The sequence below is a fragment of the Bactrocera dorsalis genome, chromosome 5, assembly GCF_023373825.1.
Source record: "Bactrocera dorsalis isolate Fly_Bdor chromosome 5, ASM2337382v1, whole genome shotgun sequence".
Lineage (NCBI taxonomy): Eukaryota > Metazoa > Arthropoda > Insecta > Diptera > Tephritidae > Bactrocera > Bactrocera dorsalis.
Window position 1 is genome coordinate 66,961,604 of NC_064307.1, and position 15,932 is coordinate 66,977,535.

Below are 15,932 nucleotides of genomic sequence, written 5' to 3' on the forward strand. Positions count from 1 at the left end.
TTTTGGGTTTTACCAGCGGATCCAGAAAATACATACATGTTTTAGAAAGATGTTTTGGACCCGAATATGTTTCAAATCCTACGAAAATTGTTTTTGTCGAGCTTTTCCTAGACTACTTCGATGGATTCTTCTTCTTCTTATTATTATTATTATTAATATTATTATTATTATTATTTTTACTGTTATTATTATTATTATTATTATTAAAAATAATTTTTTTTTCTCAGATTCCTAAAATGCGTCAGCGAACACATGAAAGAACTGAAACCGTTCGGCGATGTGCCCGACAAATTGGCTGTACAAATCAAACGTTCCTTTGTGGCGACGCGCACCTACTGGCAGGCGCTGCACACAGCCGCCGAAGTGTCGAAGAAGATGATGAATGTGAGTTGCAACAAAAACAATAAAAATAATAATTTGTAATGCTCTATAAAAAAAAAAATTAAATAAAAAAAAAATAATCAAATTTTTCTACCTCTCCATAGGTACGTCTAAACGCCGACTGCACGGCCGCGCTCACGAAAATGCAACACTGCGGCGCCTGCAAGGGCTATGCGGAAAAACCGTGCACAAATTACTGCGTCAATGTGATCAAGGGTTGTCTGCACTTTGTGCACGAATTCGACACGGAGTGGGAGAATTTCGCCGTCGCCATGGACAAGGTTGCCGAACGCTTGCTGGGCTCATTCAATATTGTAATGGTTGTCGAGCCGATTAATATCAAAATCTCCGAAGCGATTATGAATTTTCAGGTGAGTTGAATGAACTGCGCGATAAAAGTATGACTGAAAGCAGTAGCGGGTTTCAGGGGGGAGGTGGAATGTCAAAAAACCTCACATAATCACAACCGAAGATTTTAATTTGAATTTAGAAGAATTTGTGAAGAGTATAAAAAATATGTTGGAAGCAGTCCCTTTCGAAAATCAATACTGGTGGCGTCACTGCTTCGAACAGAAATAATTTTCGATATTTCTATGAACATGTACATATATATAGGCACATACTCGTATATACCGTCACCTGAAATGCAAAACTCCGTATCATCAAAAAAATTCAAAATTGAGTATTTTATTGCTTACAACATCCTACATACTTATATGTATCATAGAATTTTAACCTCCGGTTGTCAGATATAACCAATATATAACCATTTTATAACCAATATATAACCTATAGATAACCAATTTATAACCCATATATAACCAATATATAACCTATATATAACCCATATATAACCAGTTTATAACCAAAACTCAAGTTTCGTTTCAATGAGCTATAATTTTTCCTTCGCCTATAAACTTTCGAAAAGTGATGTTACGTTATTTTGCATTTTAGGTGACAATATAAATAATATAACCCCAACATTCATTCAGAAAAGTCGTAAAATTTAAATCATATGCAATCGTTAAAATCGAAGCCTATAAAAGTCGTACTTTGCAACGTATTAAATAAAATTTTGTGAAAACTATATATAGTTTATGCCTATATACCGGTTTTAGATCTTAGTTAGGTCATAAAAACCGTAGCATAAACACCCGCGGCAATTGACAAATTTTAAGCTTTGATTTTAGGGCGCTTTATTAATGTAACTAGTTTAACTGTTTGGCTTAATGAATTTTTATTAACCATTTAAAGTGCTAATTTTACTTAGAAACTTATAAGCTTATAATGAAGCGTCTAAGCTTGATTTAAGTTGGTGAATAATTTAGGTTAGGTTCCATTATAAAGGCCAACTGTCACGTCATACATAGACCTACTGGTGCTTAGTAATGCTAGATGGCGGTTCAGTTCATAGGAGCTGAAGTATTCGTCATACGGCACGTTAAGGGTTTTAGCGTACTTTCGCGAAAGGTTATACAATTTTGATACTACGCCTAATCCCTTGAACCAGAAAGCTCCTAGTTATCTAAGACGAGTTCTAGTTAAAGCTAGACAGAAGTGTCGGAGGTGTTCCAGACTATCTCTCATGCCTACTTCCCTGCTTTGTCTGCAAGTATTGTCATTACTTATCCACAACCGACTCGCATGTGATGCCAGTGGCCAGTTATTAGACCAACAAACGTTCTGCAGTCCTTTCGAGACCGTGTGATTAAAAATCATACGTATTCTTCTTCGGTACTCTGACAGTTTTTTAGGAAATATTATTATACATCGCCTTTAGTGACTTCCATATTTCCTGTACTGCTTCAATAGCTACTTCGGTGGCCGGAATTTCTTTGTGGGATCAAGTATATATGCAGCCACTAGTGATTTTGAGATTGCCGTCTGGCTATCGACCTTTCTTGCTTTGTTAGATTTCTCAGACACAAAGACTTCCGCCTAGAAAATACTGTAGTATGCCAAAGCTTGAAGGGACGCCTGAGATCCGTATACGAACAAAACATTTCAGCTCCCACACTTTTAGCGATCTTAGTTATCTTAGCCACTTTCCTGACCAAAGACTTCCGCCTACCCCAGTATTCCGTAAGCTTGAAGGATCACCTGAGATCCAGCTTTGAGCAAAACATTTCGGCTCCGACACCTTTGGCGGTTTTAGCTGTCTCAGCCGCTTTCCTGGCCACAAAGATTTTCATCTGAAAGACACTTCAAGATTCCGGAAACTTGATTGTCGTCTGAGGACCAACTTGGAGCAATTGTACTTTCTCTATTTATGCTCTGCAGCTCGAATTATTTTCTCCAAGAGTTGATTGATTAAGTCGCGCGATGGAGAGTCGCCTTGTCTGAAACCTCGTTTGATATCGAACCGCTCTGAGAGGTCCTTCCCGATCTTGACGGAGCTTTCACTGTCATTCAGCAGACTGGAGAAGTGTTCCCTCCATAATTTCAATATGCTCTGTGTATGATTCACTAGATCATCACTTTGTGTCCTACAAGAGTATGGTCCGGTCTTCCCTCCATAATTTTTCGGGTATATTTCAGGCAATTTTGTTTTGAACCACTCGTTACCCACACTATACTAAGCAAGCACCACCAAAATGATTTTCCTCAAAGGATTTCACATGCAAATCGATAAACATCTCTCCAACTCATTTTAATTTCCGCTGCGCATGCGCATATTAACAGTTAAATCATGCAAAAAACTCAAGCATCAGTTGTCTAATCAAATATAGCGCCCATTAGTTTTGGCCGCGGGTGCGCCGCGCCTGCTAGTTTAATGTCTATACAGTAGCCCACACGCAAACGGTCGTCAATGTGTTGTCGCTGCTGGCAAATCAAAGCTTTTAACGCGGCGGATGCTGTTGCTAATGTCTTTAGAGGCTTTGAACTTTGTTTGCTTTGGCTGTTGTTGGTGTTGCTGACGGAAATTAGTATAAATACAATTTATATATTTTCGATTTTCGCTTAATTAACATTTAAATTTATGGCTGCTCGGCTGGTACGCATCATCTGCCAAATTTAGCCGCGCTATAATCAATTTCCTTGCTTCTTCTTATTTTCAATTTCTCAAGTTTTGCTCATGCCATTTGATTCGTTATTCGACATTCAAGTCGCTAGGCATTGTTTACACTCCATTTGCTAATTAAAATTCTACAATCGAGCTTTCAAGTTTCGCAAATTTATTACACCGCCTGCCTCTGTTTACAAACCGAACGTGTGTCAGCTGCTCGCAACGTCTCGCGCGCAGTAGTTGCCACATTGACTGCGGCTGAGTCAGTGCAAATTAAATTGCTCCGTTTCGTTTGCACTTTAATTTATTTGAACTTGTTGTTACTCAGTTTTATTGAATGTTTGCGTTGTTTACTTTTATTGCGTTTTCATTTCTCTGATTTTATTATAATTTCGCCGTGTGTTTGGGCTAAGCGCTTTGATAATTTGTTTATTTGGTTTATTTGTTGTAATTAAATTTACATTTCATGCTGCCAATTCGCGCTAAAATTTATGACGCGCGGCGCTTTTCGGGTTGCCTGTCGGCGAATTTTCCTCAATTTGTGTTTATTTCCGTTTTTCGCACCTTCGCTTTGATCCGCCAATTTTCGGCTTTTCTTTTGATTTTACGTTGATTTGTGTGAAATTATAAACAAAACAAAATAAAAAAATACCAGAAATAGCTCACCGGCTGGCACAGTTGGCTGTGCGTAATATATGGCCTCACCGCGCCGGCGAATGGTGTTTTCCGCAATTTGACAGCTCAGTTCTGTCGGGTGATCCATATCGAGGTTCCCTACTTTAAGAAAAAACACAAAAACTTAAAATTTAATGGGAAGTATTTATAATCTTTCGAAAAAATATATTTGGCATTTATTTTTTTAAGAATATCTCCTTCAAATGCTGGCCGCAGCTACGTCTCACATGGTCCACTCGTTGAAACTAATTTTCGATGACCCGTCCGAGCATTTCGACTGATTACTGGCGAATGACCGCGTTCTGTTTTGCTCCAAGGCCTGAATCGAGGTGGGATTGTCCGCATAGACTTTATACTTTACATATCTCCACAGAAAAAAGTCTAACGGTGAGATATCACTCAATCTTGATGGCCAATCGGCCGACCCAAAACGTGAAATTATCTGCTCACCGAAGTGTGCTCTCAATAAATGCACTGATTGATGCGATGGGTGAGAAGTGGTGACGTCTTGTTGAAGTCAAATGTTGGCGAGATCGCAAGCTTCAATTTTAGGCATCAAATAGTCGGTTATTATGACGCGATAGCGGTCGCCATTGACGGTCATGTTCTCACGGGCATAATTTTTGAAGAAATATGGACCGATGATTCCACCAGCCCACAAACCACACCAAACCGTTGTTTTTTTGAATGAAATGGCGGCTCTGGTATCTTTCTAGGTTGTTCTCCGTCTCACATGCGGCAATTTTGCTTTTTTACATACCCATGGAACCAGAAATGGGTCACATCGCTTAACAAAGTTTGGCTCGAAAACGCCGGATCTTCTTGGAACTTTTCAAGATCCAATAGAATTAAGCGATGTCGCCTGAGAAGGTTGAGCGGCTTCAGTTCTTACACAAGTTGTATTCTGGACGCTTTCAATTTAAGATCTCGACGAACCGACTCGTTCCATACGTCATGACTAACGTGTCAGTCCGATTTGCTGCGAAGAGCACCGAATCGACTCTCCATGGGAATAGTACGCTCAGTAGGTCAATTATGTTAATCATAAGTCATGATCTGTTAAAAAAAGCTATCGATAAAAGTACCCCTACTTGAACCACCCATTATTTTCCTATCACATGCCATAATTTATTGCCCTAAATTTCTCTATTTATTTCGCGTTGTTTACTTGTGTATTATTTTTGGCGCGAAAATGGGTTATCTGCAAATATTATCTTCAGCAAATTTTCCTATTGAAAATTCATAGAAATCCGCTTAATTTATTACCGGTAAACAAGGCATAACATTTGGTTAGTTCTCACTGCGACTACCAGTTTATTTTGCTTGAGACCTTGAGCAATAGTTGTGTATGCAGATAAATCAGTACTTCAAAGCAAACACGACGGGTGTTGCACCAATAAACACAGCCATTATGTAAATTTTGTAAACAATTTTATTCGCTTTACGAATTTAGAGAGATTACGTGGGCGATTGAGATTGTATAGGTTGTTTAATGATGGAGAAATGTAGGTAGGTAGGTAGGAAGGACGCATCTTACAGCTTTACAAGACCGACAGTGAAACCACCGGATCTAAAGTCTTCATACCATTATGTTCTCTCTGAATATTCTGTAGTCACTTCTTCTTCGATCTCTGAACCACCAAGCATTCCTGCTGAAGTTCATCAGTAGCAAAGTTCTCTCTGAACCTCCAAGAGCTCCTGCTGAAGTCTTTCAATACAAAATCTTTATTTGTGCAAACTCCGAAACATTTTTTTCTGTAAAAAGTCTTGCATTCTAATAAAATTTATGCCATAAAAGATGTGCTATAGTCTCTACTCCTTCGAACTCTTGATAGCTACCACAATAGTCATTGTATGGTGTCGCTAGGCCGCTGATATATCCGCCATTTATACAGGGACCTGTAAGCAGTCCTATTAGAGTTCATATATCACTCCTTTTTGCATTTTAATGGACCGCATGTGCGGCCCATATTCCATTCATGCCATATTTGCCTGATTGTTGAACAAATTAGGAATTTGTCCACCGAGACTCAACTACCGATTCTCAATTAAATCTCAACCAGAGCCAGAGGCATAAAAATTACCTATTTTTCGGCGTCTAATGGTAGTGTGGTGCCTGCTCTGTCTAGTTCGCCCAGTAGTACTAAGAATTACAATAGAGTAGTATTTACTGAGCTAGGAATATCACTATATTCTAGAACTCATTGCAGGGTTATCGTAAAATAGGATACTAGACCCCATAGAAGATCAATACATTTTTCACTATCTTTCATTTAACCCTCAGATACTATTGTTATTTGATTAGTAGAGAGCATAATAGACCTAAGGTCGCAGTGTATTCCTCGTTTATCAAGAGACTATAGTGATTCCAAAGTTAAAAAAATTGGTAGGCAATCTGTAATCGCTGTGATCGCTTGGAAGATACTGCGGTGGTCTGGTAGTCGGAAGGCGATTCTGGTTTCTAATTTTGTTGAAAAGACTCCAGCAACACCTCGATTATGTAGTTTGGACTCACGCTTATAGATGTTTATCACTGTGTCTCTGTCAATCTCAACCTTTTCCCACTCTCTTCCGGTAGGAAAGGCATTATTTGGGACCGAAGTTGAGTTTAATTCTAAAGGTTTTCGAAAATCAGTGGTTTTGCGATTCCTTAGAAGTATTAGTATTGTAATTAGTATTGAAATGTCGTTGCTGGTTCTTAGAATTATTGATGTAATTGAGGTATTGGTATTGGTATTGGAAATGGTAAGGTGTAGGCATGGCCAAATGCTTTGACATTAGATTTGGTAACGTTTGCTAATGGGTATTGCTATTAGTATTATTACTTGCATTGATACTGGTACTGGTATTGTAATTTGTATAAATAATAGTATTGGTATTGGTACTGGTATTAGTAATGATATTGGTAATAGTCATGATATTGGTATTAGTATATTTACTGGCATTTATATTGAGATTGATATTAATAATGGTAATGGTATTGGTATTTGTATTGAGATTGGTATTGATATTGGTAATGGTAATGGTATTAGTATTGGTAGTGATATTGATGATAGTAATAGTACTGACATTTGTATTGAGATTCGTATTAGCATACTGATATTGAAATTGATATTCGTTTCAGTATAGACAATGTTATTTGTATTGGTATTGATATTGACATTGGTACTTTTTTTGGTATTAGTAATGGTATTGGTGATTGCCATTTGCATTGAGATTGGTATTGGTATTGATATTTGTATTGAGATTAGTACTGGTGCTGGTAGGTATAGGTAATGGTATTTTCATTGGTTTTGGTATTGGTACTGGTATTGGTATTTGAATTGAGATTGATATTGGTTATAGTTAGGAAATGGTATTTGTATTGGTATTAGTACTGGTACTGGTATTGGTATTTGTATTGGGATTGGTATTGGTTTTAGGATAGGTAATGGTATTTTTATTGGTTTTGGTTTTGGTATCTTTATTTGTATTGGTATTAGTACTGATACTGGTATTGGTATTGGTTTTAGTATGGGGAATGGTATTGATATTTGTATTGATATTGGTAATGGTACTGTTATTGCTATAGATACTGGTATTGGTATTGAAATTGCAACCTGTTTTATTATGATTATTTTTTAAATATTAATCATAACGAAAAAATTATTGATTACATTAACATTAAACCAAATCAAACAAAAGATATAATGATAATTTAGTATGCAAAAATCCCTTCAAACACACCACAAGTAAGGAGCTTTATGCTCAAACACATCTACTAGAACCTTGAATGACTTCTAATGTCTGTTCCGCTTACGCGAACACTACAGATTAGCTTATATACAATATTTTCAAATATTCATACGATACCGCTAGTTAAGTGGGTGTAATGTAAGCAAACAAAACTGCAACCGCATACAATAGCTAATATGCAGTGAGCTGCCACATTAACACATAATCGCACAGGCTTACATACTTATGGCTGTATATGAGTATGGTATTTATGGACGCCTAGTAGTCGTGTGATAAATATATACCGTCGTATGCGTTTTTATCTGATTTCCTGTAATTGATACCATTAAGTTGTCAGGCATTTCACTTTCATTGCACGGCAGCGCGTGCAACAAACACACACACATACGCGGTGGACTCATATTAATCGATTATTGGTAGCTGAAAGCTACTCAAAGTGTTGAGTTAACACACCAGCAAGCGCTTTCGTTTGTGTGTATGTGTGCGTGGGCCTACCGGGAAGGTGTCAACACGCCAGCGCCTAGAAAATATGATATACGCGCCTAACGCAGCTATTGAAAACCACTTTTGTGGTTAACTTGCTGCAATCGGCCAACAGGCACATACAAGTACATACATATACACATATATATGTATGCTTAAAGTACCTAGCGGCGTATAATTGGCATGCCGGTAACTATGAGAATGCGTGTCAGCGTGAGATATGCGCGCTTTGAGTGCCAACTTGCAGTGGCGCGGTGTCAATGCGTCGCTGCCAGTGATTAGATATGCGCTTGTAAATATATTTATATGTATGTATATGTACTGTAGTCGATATCTACGCTTGCAAGTGGGTTTCAGTGCTCCTCCAGTCATATTTGCTCAGTACTTGATGCGTTATGGCACTCTATCAGCAGCGTTGGGCTTGAGAAAAGTGTGTGCGTTTGTGCGTTATACCTTACCGTGCATGGCTGTGCCACTTTTGTAGTTCTATTTGTTGGCTATCAAGTGGTAATTCATCATATTTCACAGTACGCTTATCATTTTCTATTATGCAGTTGGGTAAATCTGTTGCCATTGCGAGTCATTTGCGCTGAAAGTAGGTGAATTGTGGTAGACAACATTACGCAGATGTAGCGCTACATGCGTACATATGTATGTATATATATTACGGTAAACATTTTCGAAGTTGTTGCTTTCATATGCACACTTTTTTAGCGCTTCCACAGACATATATGTCTGCGGCGAAACCAACGACGCGGCTGTGGTTTTCTGTGTTTTGTTATTGTATACCACTTTTTTGTTGTTGTTGTAAATTTTCAATATTTTTCAATATTTTTCAATGAAAATATTTCATTTATATTTTCGTGCGCATGCATGCGTTGTATACATTAACTATTTATAATATGTGGAAATATTTTTTGAGGTTATAGCCTACTTTTAGGCGCAAGAGATAATTATAATATTAAAAATAATATAATTTTTAATAATACTAGGTCAATTGAAGCATTCCAGGCTACTTCACTTGTCAATTAAGTTGTTATCTCATGAAGTATAAAGTTTCGCGCCTAGAAGTAGGCTATAACCTTTAATAAAATAAATTTTTTGTCGAAATTTCTTTTTTATTCAAGATAGGGTCATACACTGAGCGACCTACCAAGTTTTCGTTACCATTTTTGTATAGCGATTTGTCATTCGGTTGAAAATAGGTCTCAGTTTCGGCGATCATTTCTTCGTTCGACTAAAAAACTCTTTCCAGCGCGCATTCTTCTGAGATCCGAGAACAGGAAATAGTCACTGGTGGCCAGATCTGGAGAATACCGTGGGTGCGGTAACGATTCGAAGTTCAATTCGTGGATTTTTGCCATCAGTCTCACTGGCTTGTGACACGATGCCATTGTCTTCGTGAAATAGCACATTCTTTTTCTTCAAATGTGGCCGTTTTTCGGCGATTTCGTCCTCCAAATTTTCCAATAACGTTCTGTAATAGTCACTTCTACTTCCTCTTTCAAGGTAGTCCATGAAAATTATTCCATACGCATCCCAAAATATAGACAGCACAACCTTCCTGGCAGAATGTTGCGTTTTCCCACGCTTTGGAGCGAGTTCATCGTGTGGTGTCCACGCTGATGACTACCGATTGGACTTCGGAGTGAAATAATGGCGCCATACTTCATCTGTTGTCCCATATCGACTCCAAAACTCAGATTCATTACGCTTGAACATCTCCAAAAACTGTTCCGAATCTTTGACTTGTCGTTGTTTTTGGTCAAAAGTGAGCTAGCGCGGTACCCACTTTGCACAGAGCTTCTTTATATCCAAATATTCGTGTACGATGATATCTTTAGTGTGTCTGCTATCTTGAACAACTTTACTTTACGGTCATCCAAAACTATCTTGTGGACTTTTTTGGTATTTTCGTCGATAACAAACCCTTTACGTCGCCCAATGAGTTCACCGTCCTTGGAGCTCATTTCACCACGTCTAAACTTAGCATACCAATCCTTGATGGTTGATTTTCCTGGGACAGAGTCCGGTAACTCGTCATCAAGCCATGTTTTTGCTTCAACTGTATTTCTTGTCTTTAGAAAGATTGGACCAACTTAGTATGGCTTTAATCCCAGTAGCGCCATCACTGTGTCAGGGTGGTGACTTTTCAGTTGACACAAACTTATTTTTTTCAAATTTTTAACATTTCATTGAACACATATTCCTTCTCGCCTCCTACAGGAATCCAGTCAATCAATCACCTCGCGCGTTTTCGAGGGCTGCGGACGTCCTAGCATCGGACGCACGCGCCGCGCTGTCAGTCCCAAGTTTAGCCAACCCGTCGCCATACAACAGCCGCAAGTGCAGTCGTCATCAATAATTTTGACCAGCTCCGATTCGAAAGTCATACGCAAACGCGCCACGCTGGACGTGCCAGCCGAGCAAATCGAATCGGATATCTTGGACATTGATGCGGACGTTGACGATGCGATTGTATTGCGTGAACGGCGCGCCGCTGAGCCCATCACGGACGAGCAGAGCGCGGATGGCGATAAGACAAATGATGATGCCGGTGTTGGCGGTGGCGCAACGAGCAATGGTGGCGGCCGTGGCGGTGGACGTGACAAGCAGCGTCGCAAGAACCACCAAAATCGCAAAAACGACGATGATAATGGACGCGATCCGAATCTCGATAAGTTGGTGCGCGAGATTAGACAGCGCGTGAAGGAGTCGAAGAAGTTCTGGTCGAATCTGCCACATCAGATTTGCAGCAATGACGAGATCTCCACGTCCTCGGATGTTGATGGCATGTGCTGGAACGGACACACGATCGATAGGTGGGTAGCGCACACACACAGCATTGCTAAGCAAACAAATTTTTAACCTTTACTCTCTTACGCTGCAGATATATGCATCCGGTGACCAGCGAACAGAGCCGCAATCCCGAATTCCCTGGCAATCCGGCCACTACGAGTCAAACATCACAAGTTGCCACACAACTTTTCTACCTGAAGAATGTTATCAACCATCTACGTAATGCGTACAATGGGCAGGACGTGGACTGGAGTGATCAAGGTAAGTCTAAAAAAACATTGCATACTTTTTAGCGCCACAAATAAACTCATATTTTATGACGTTCTGTTACAGACGATGCGCTCTATGGCAGCGGTGCTGGCTCTGGCGCCGGCAGCGATGACGAGGATGACGATGAGGGCTCTGGCTTGAGCGGCGGTCCATTTACGCCACCACATATGAAACCCACCGATCGTCCGGGCTCTATGCCAGCGAATAATATTGATGACGAGGATGAGGAAGATGTGGAAGAGCGTCGCATTACGGACAGCTCGCATACGACACGTCCCAAATATCCTGGCAGCGCCGGTACGGGTATTGATACCGTTGCTGGCGGTGATACGAACTCCATTGACGAGGACGAGGATGCCGACGACGATAATGATTTGAATGAGCAGAAGAGCGGTAGTGGCAATGCGGGCGCGAAGACGGCGCCTAAAATGACTTTGCGGCGCGCGTTGTTATTGTATTTGCTGCCATTGTATATGGCGTGGTTTGGTGGTGTTGTTGCCGATATGCTGTGATGCGTTGTTGTTGCTATTGCTTAAGTCGTATTAAGGACACGGACAAACAGTGTGCGGCGTCGGAGTGCGTCGCGTCGAATTTGTATGAATTATAATTTATATATTGTGTTTTGAGTTAAGTGGCAGCACTGGCAGGTATGTAGAAACTGTGCTGCACAGGTAGTATGGTGTGAAAATAGTCTACGATGCTTTCCGGCGTAAAAAAATTATTTGTTTTAGAACAAAAAAAATGTGTAGCATGCTTACAGGCGGGAAAAGTGACTTGTTTTAGAACAAGAAAAATTGTTTTTTTTTATTTCCGGTGAAAATAAGACACACTAAAAGATCTTATTTTTAATTTTGCTGCAATTGCTGCATTTTCAAAGTTTCACTGTAACATACTTTTAGGCGCTATAGTAATAACAACCTAGCTAATGAAACAATGACTCGAACAAAAGCCTAGCAATGTAGTTCAAGTACTTGAAAATGTCTCCCAACACTACAGTTGTTGGTGTTTTCCAAGTCTAGGTCTACTTTTAGGCGCATTTCTATATAAACTTATATTGTAACAAAACTATCCAGCAGGTTATTAGCCAGAGGGTGGCCATCACTTTGCGATTTATGTTTGCATGTTGCATTTCTGTACTTTCAATGTTTCATTGTAGCATACTTTTAGGCGCTTTAGTAATATATATCAACCTAACTAAATATCAATAATTCGTACAAAAGCCAAGTGGTGAAGTGAAAAATTACAAATATCTTCCAACACTATAGCTGTTTGTCCTGAATTTTTTTTAACTTTTCCCAGCCAAGGTCTGCTTTTAGGCGCATTTTCATGTAAATGTGTATAATACCGAAACTCAGCAAGTTATTAGTCTGAGTATGCCCCTAAATTTCCGCCTTCTGTTTTTCATGCTGCATTTTTTGCATTTCCAATGTTTTACAGTAGCATACTTTTAGGCACTTTAGTAATATTCACCTAACTAAATATCAGTAACTCGGAAAAATCATAGCATTGAAGTTCAAAAATTTACAAACATCTTCCAAAACTACAGCAGTTAGTGCATGCCAAGTGAAAGTCTACTTTTAGGCGCATTTCTATGTAAACTTGTATTATAACTACTTATTTACAACAAAAATTACAAGAACAAACATGTTTAGCATAAGTATGGCAGAAAATTATGAATTGAACTTGAAGCGAAGCAAATCATTTATATACGTAAAACAAGAAAACAGTTATAAAAAGTTCAATAGCCGTTAAGCATAAAATTATATAATGAATTAATTTAAATTAATACTTATGTACCAGCAATTATGCTTAAAAATACATACAAAATGGCGATATGTGTAAGAGTGAGTGTATGTGAGGGTGATTCATGTTTAACTAATGTGTGTATGTGTGTGCGTTTGTTTGCGTGTGCCACTTTGTGTATGTGTGTGAGTGAAGGAAACATAATTTTATGGCAGCTTTGATTTTTTTTCTTTCGTATAAAATTTTTGTTGTAAACGCATGTCCGTTAAGTGCATATTTCTGTATTATATTTCAACTACTATTAACTGCGAAAAAAAATTGTGTGACATGTGTGTGTTGAAAAGTGTAGTAGCATTTTAGGCGCTCTAATGAAGTATTTACCTTATAAGCTTATAATAATTTATATATGTAAACATTTTCTAATAAAAACAAAACTGATATACTTATGTATTAAAATAACCGTAATATGTTTTTTTTTTGTTTTTACAACTGCGTGCGTTTGAAATGGTAAAAAAAATAAATAAACAATACTGAAAACAAAAGTAATGTAAGCATAGGCATAACGGCACTTTAGGGAAGTCTTAGAATACGAAAATGTTAATAAAACTTATTTTTACAGCGATACTTGCATGGTGACTCCATAAAATTGTATAAAAAAATGCAAAAAGTTGTGGGTAAAAAAAATTTCAAAAAAATTCAAAAAAATGTTTTTTATTGCTTAAAAAAAATTCTTTTGGTTTTAAAGAATATTTTTTTTTTGGTTTTAATATTTTTTTTTTTTTTGTTTTTAAAACATTTTGTGGATAAATTTTTTTTTTGATTTCGAAAATACTTTTTTCTGAGCTTTGAAAATATTTTTTGTTTTTTGGTTTTAAAAAATATTTTCGAAAAACTGAGAAAACATAATTACTTATTTCAAACAAGATTTCGCTGCTGGCGTTCATGATTAATAATTAATAAAATAATATTTTTTAATATGAAAAAAAAATATCACCAATACAAACAAACATACTTTTATACCTGCTGAAACCGTGAAGTATACGTAAAATATGTGTAAAATTATAAGCATAAGATAGAGAAACCATACAATTTTTACAAGGACCCAAGCATTTTCAGTGCATAAAAATCGTTTTGTGTCAGGAAAGTTCCGTTATCACATGCAATAAACTTGATATGGCATATATTTTTTGTTTAAAAAATTAAAAAAATATATTTTTTCGAATGTTAAAGTTAACAAAAATTATATCAAAATACCATTTTTTGTTGTTTAAAAAATTAATTTCAAAAATATTTTCGAATACCATCGTTTTGAAAAATTCGAATATGAAACTAAAGCAGGCTGACTCAAAAACTGAAATAATATTATTTAAAAAATAAATTTCAAAAACATTTTCGAAAATTCGAATATCAAATTAAAGCATACCTTTAGGCTGACACAAAGCCCTGCTGAAGTATTGTTGTTTAAAAAATTAATTTCAAAAATATTTTCGAATACCATCGTTTTGAAAAATTCGAATATAAAACTAAAGCAGGCTGACTCAAGCCCCTACTGAAGTATTGTTGTTTAAAAAATAAATTTCAAAAATATTTTCGAATACCATCGTTTTGAAAAATTCGAATACAAAAATAAAGCATACTTTTAGGCTGACTCATAGCCACAGAAATAATTTTGTTTAAAAAATAAATTTCAAAAATATTTCCGAATATTTTCATTTTCAAAAATTCAAACATAAAAGTAAAGCATAACGGGTAAATAATAGTTTATGCATGCATTTACGCTGTAAGCGTAAGTCAGTGTGTTAGCTGTAGTTATGACCTCTAACTGAAATCATGTGCTGCATAGTATATATTTACATGCAAATTAAATACATACAACCATTAATTCAACTTCTTTAATTTATGAACATATTATAGATATACATACATACATATATATTTAGTATATGAATATGCAACTGACACTTGTGAGAAGATGTAGAAGAGAATGTGATGATTATGAAAATTTAAAATATAACAAATAAATGTATACAAAATTAATAAAAAAATGGCATTTTAATAAAATTACTGAAAAAGTTGAAGATTACAATTGGTAAGTAGAGTGAGGTGAGTGTGTACTGTTGCTCACCTTCGAACTCTTGATAAGGCTTTACTTAGAGATGTGTGTTTGCATATGCTTGCTGAACACTTAAAGCATTTTAAAATACAACAACAAGTAAAACAATGACAAAAATTAATTTCAGCAGTACCAAAGCTATAATATCCTACACAAATATACAATTTTTCATACAAGAGCTTGGTTTTGAACATGCAGTTTGTATGGCAGCTATATGTTAGAGTGGTCCGATCTGAAAAATTTTTTCGGAAATTGTTTTGTTGCTTTGGAAAATAATCCTTGCCAAATTTCATGAAAATATCGTTTAAAATAAAAAAGTTTTCCATACAAGAGCTACATTTTGAACGTGCAGTTTGTATGGCAGCTATATGCTAGAGTGGTCCGATTTGAAAGTTTTTTTCGGAGATTATACCTTTGTTTTGGATAATAATGTAAACCAAATTGCATTAAGATATATTGTCATATTAAAAACTTTTTCTTACAACAACTTGTTTTTGAACGTTTAATTTATATGGCAGCTATATGCTATAGTGGTCCGATATGGATTATTCCGACAAATGAGCAGCTGCTTCATGAGAAAAGCGCGTCTACATAATTTCAGATCGATATCTCAAAAACTGAGCGACCGTTCGTGTATAACCTGTTCAGGGTATAATAATACTTTATCAATTGGTTAACTTTATAATAAATCTCACATAAACATGTATTTATATACATACATACGTG

The 15,932-nt window shown here is 36.9% G+C and overlaps 1 protein-coding gene and 1 long non-coding RNA gene across 2 annotated transcripts in view; one reads left to right on the forward strand and one right to left on the reverse strand.

Annotated features, from left to right (window-relative positions):
• Positions 1 to 13,552, forward strand: part of LOC105225921 (glypican-6) — a 137,001-nt gene extending 123,449 nt beyond the window's left edge. Inside the window, exons 4-8 of the mRNA XM_049456882.1 lie at positions 228 to 384; positions 486 to 752; positions 10,508 to 11,103; positions 11,172 to 11,341; positions 11,414 to 13,552. Of these exons, the coding sequence (XP_049312839.1) occupies positions 228 to 384; positions 486 to 752; positions 10,508 to 11,103; positions 11,172 to 11,341; positions 11,414 to 11,862 (1,639 nt within the window). The 3' untranslated portion in view covers positions 11,863 to 13,552. The remainder of the gene's footprint in view (positions 1 to 227; positions 385 to 485; positions 753 to 10,507; positions 11,104 to 11,171; positions 11,342 to 11,413) is intronic.
• Positions 13,553 to 13,602: 50 nt separating this feature from the next.
• Positions 13,603 to 15,277, reverse strand: LOC125778589 (uncharacterized). Its single transcript, XR_007422787.1, has 2 exons — positions 14,731 to 15,277; positions 13,603 to 14,516 (listed from the first exon to the last, which is right to left on the reverse strand). It is a non-coding gene; the product is annotated as an uncharacterized LOC125778589 (long non-coding RNA).
• Between the last annotated feature and the right edge of the window lie 655 nt (positions 15,278 to 15,932).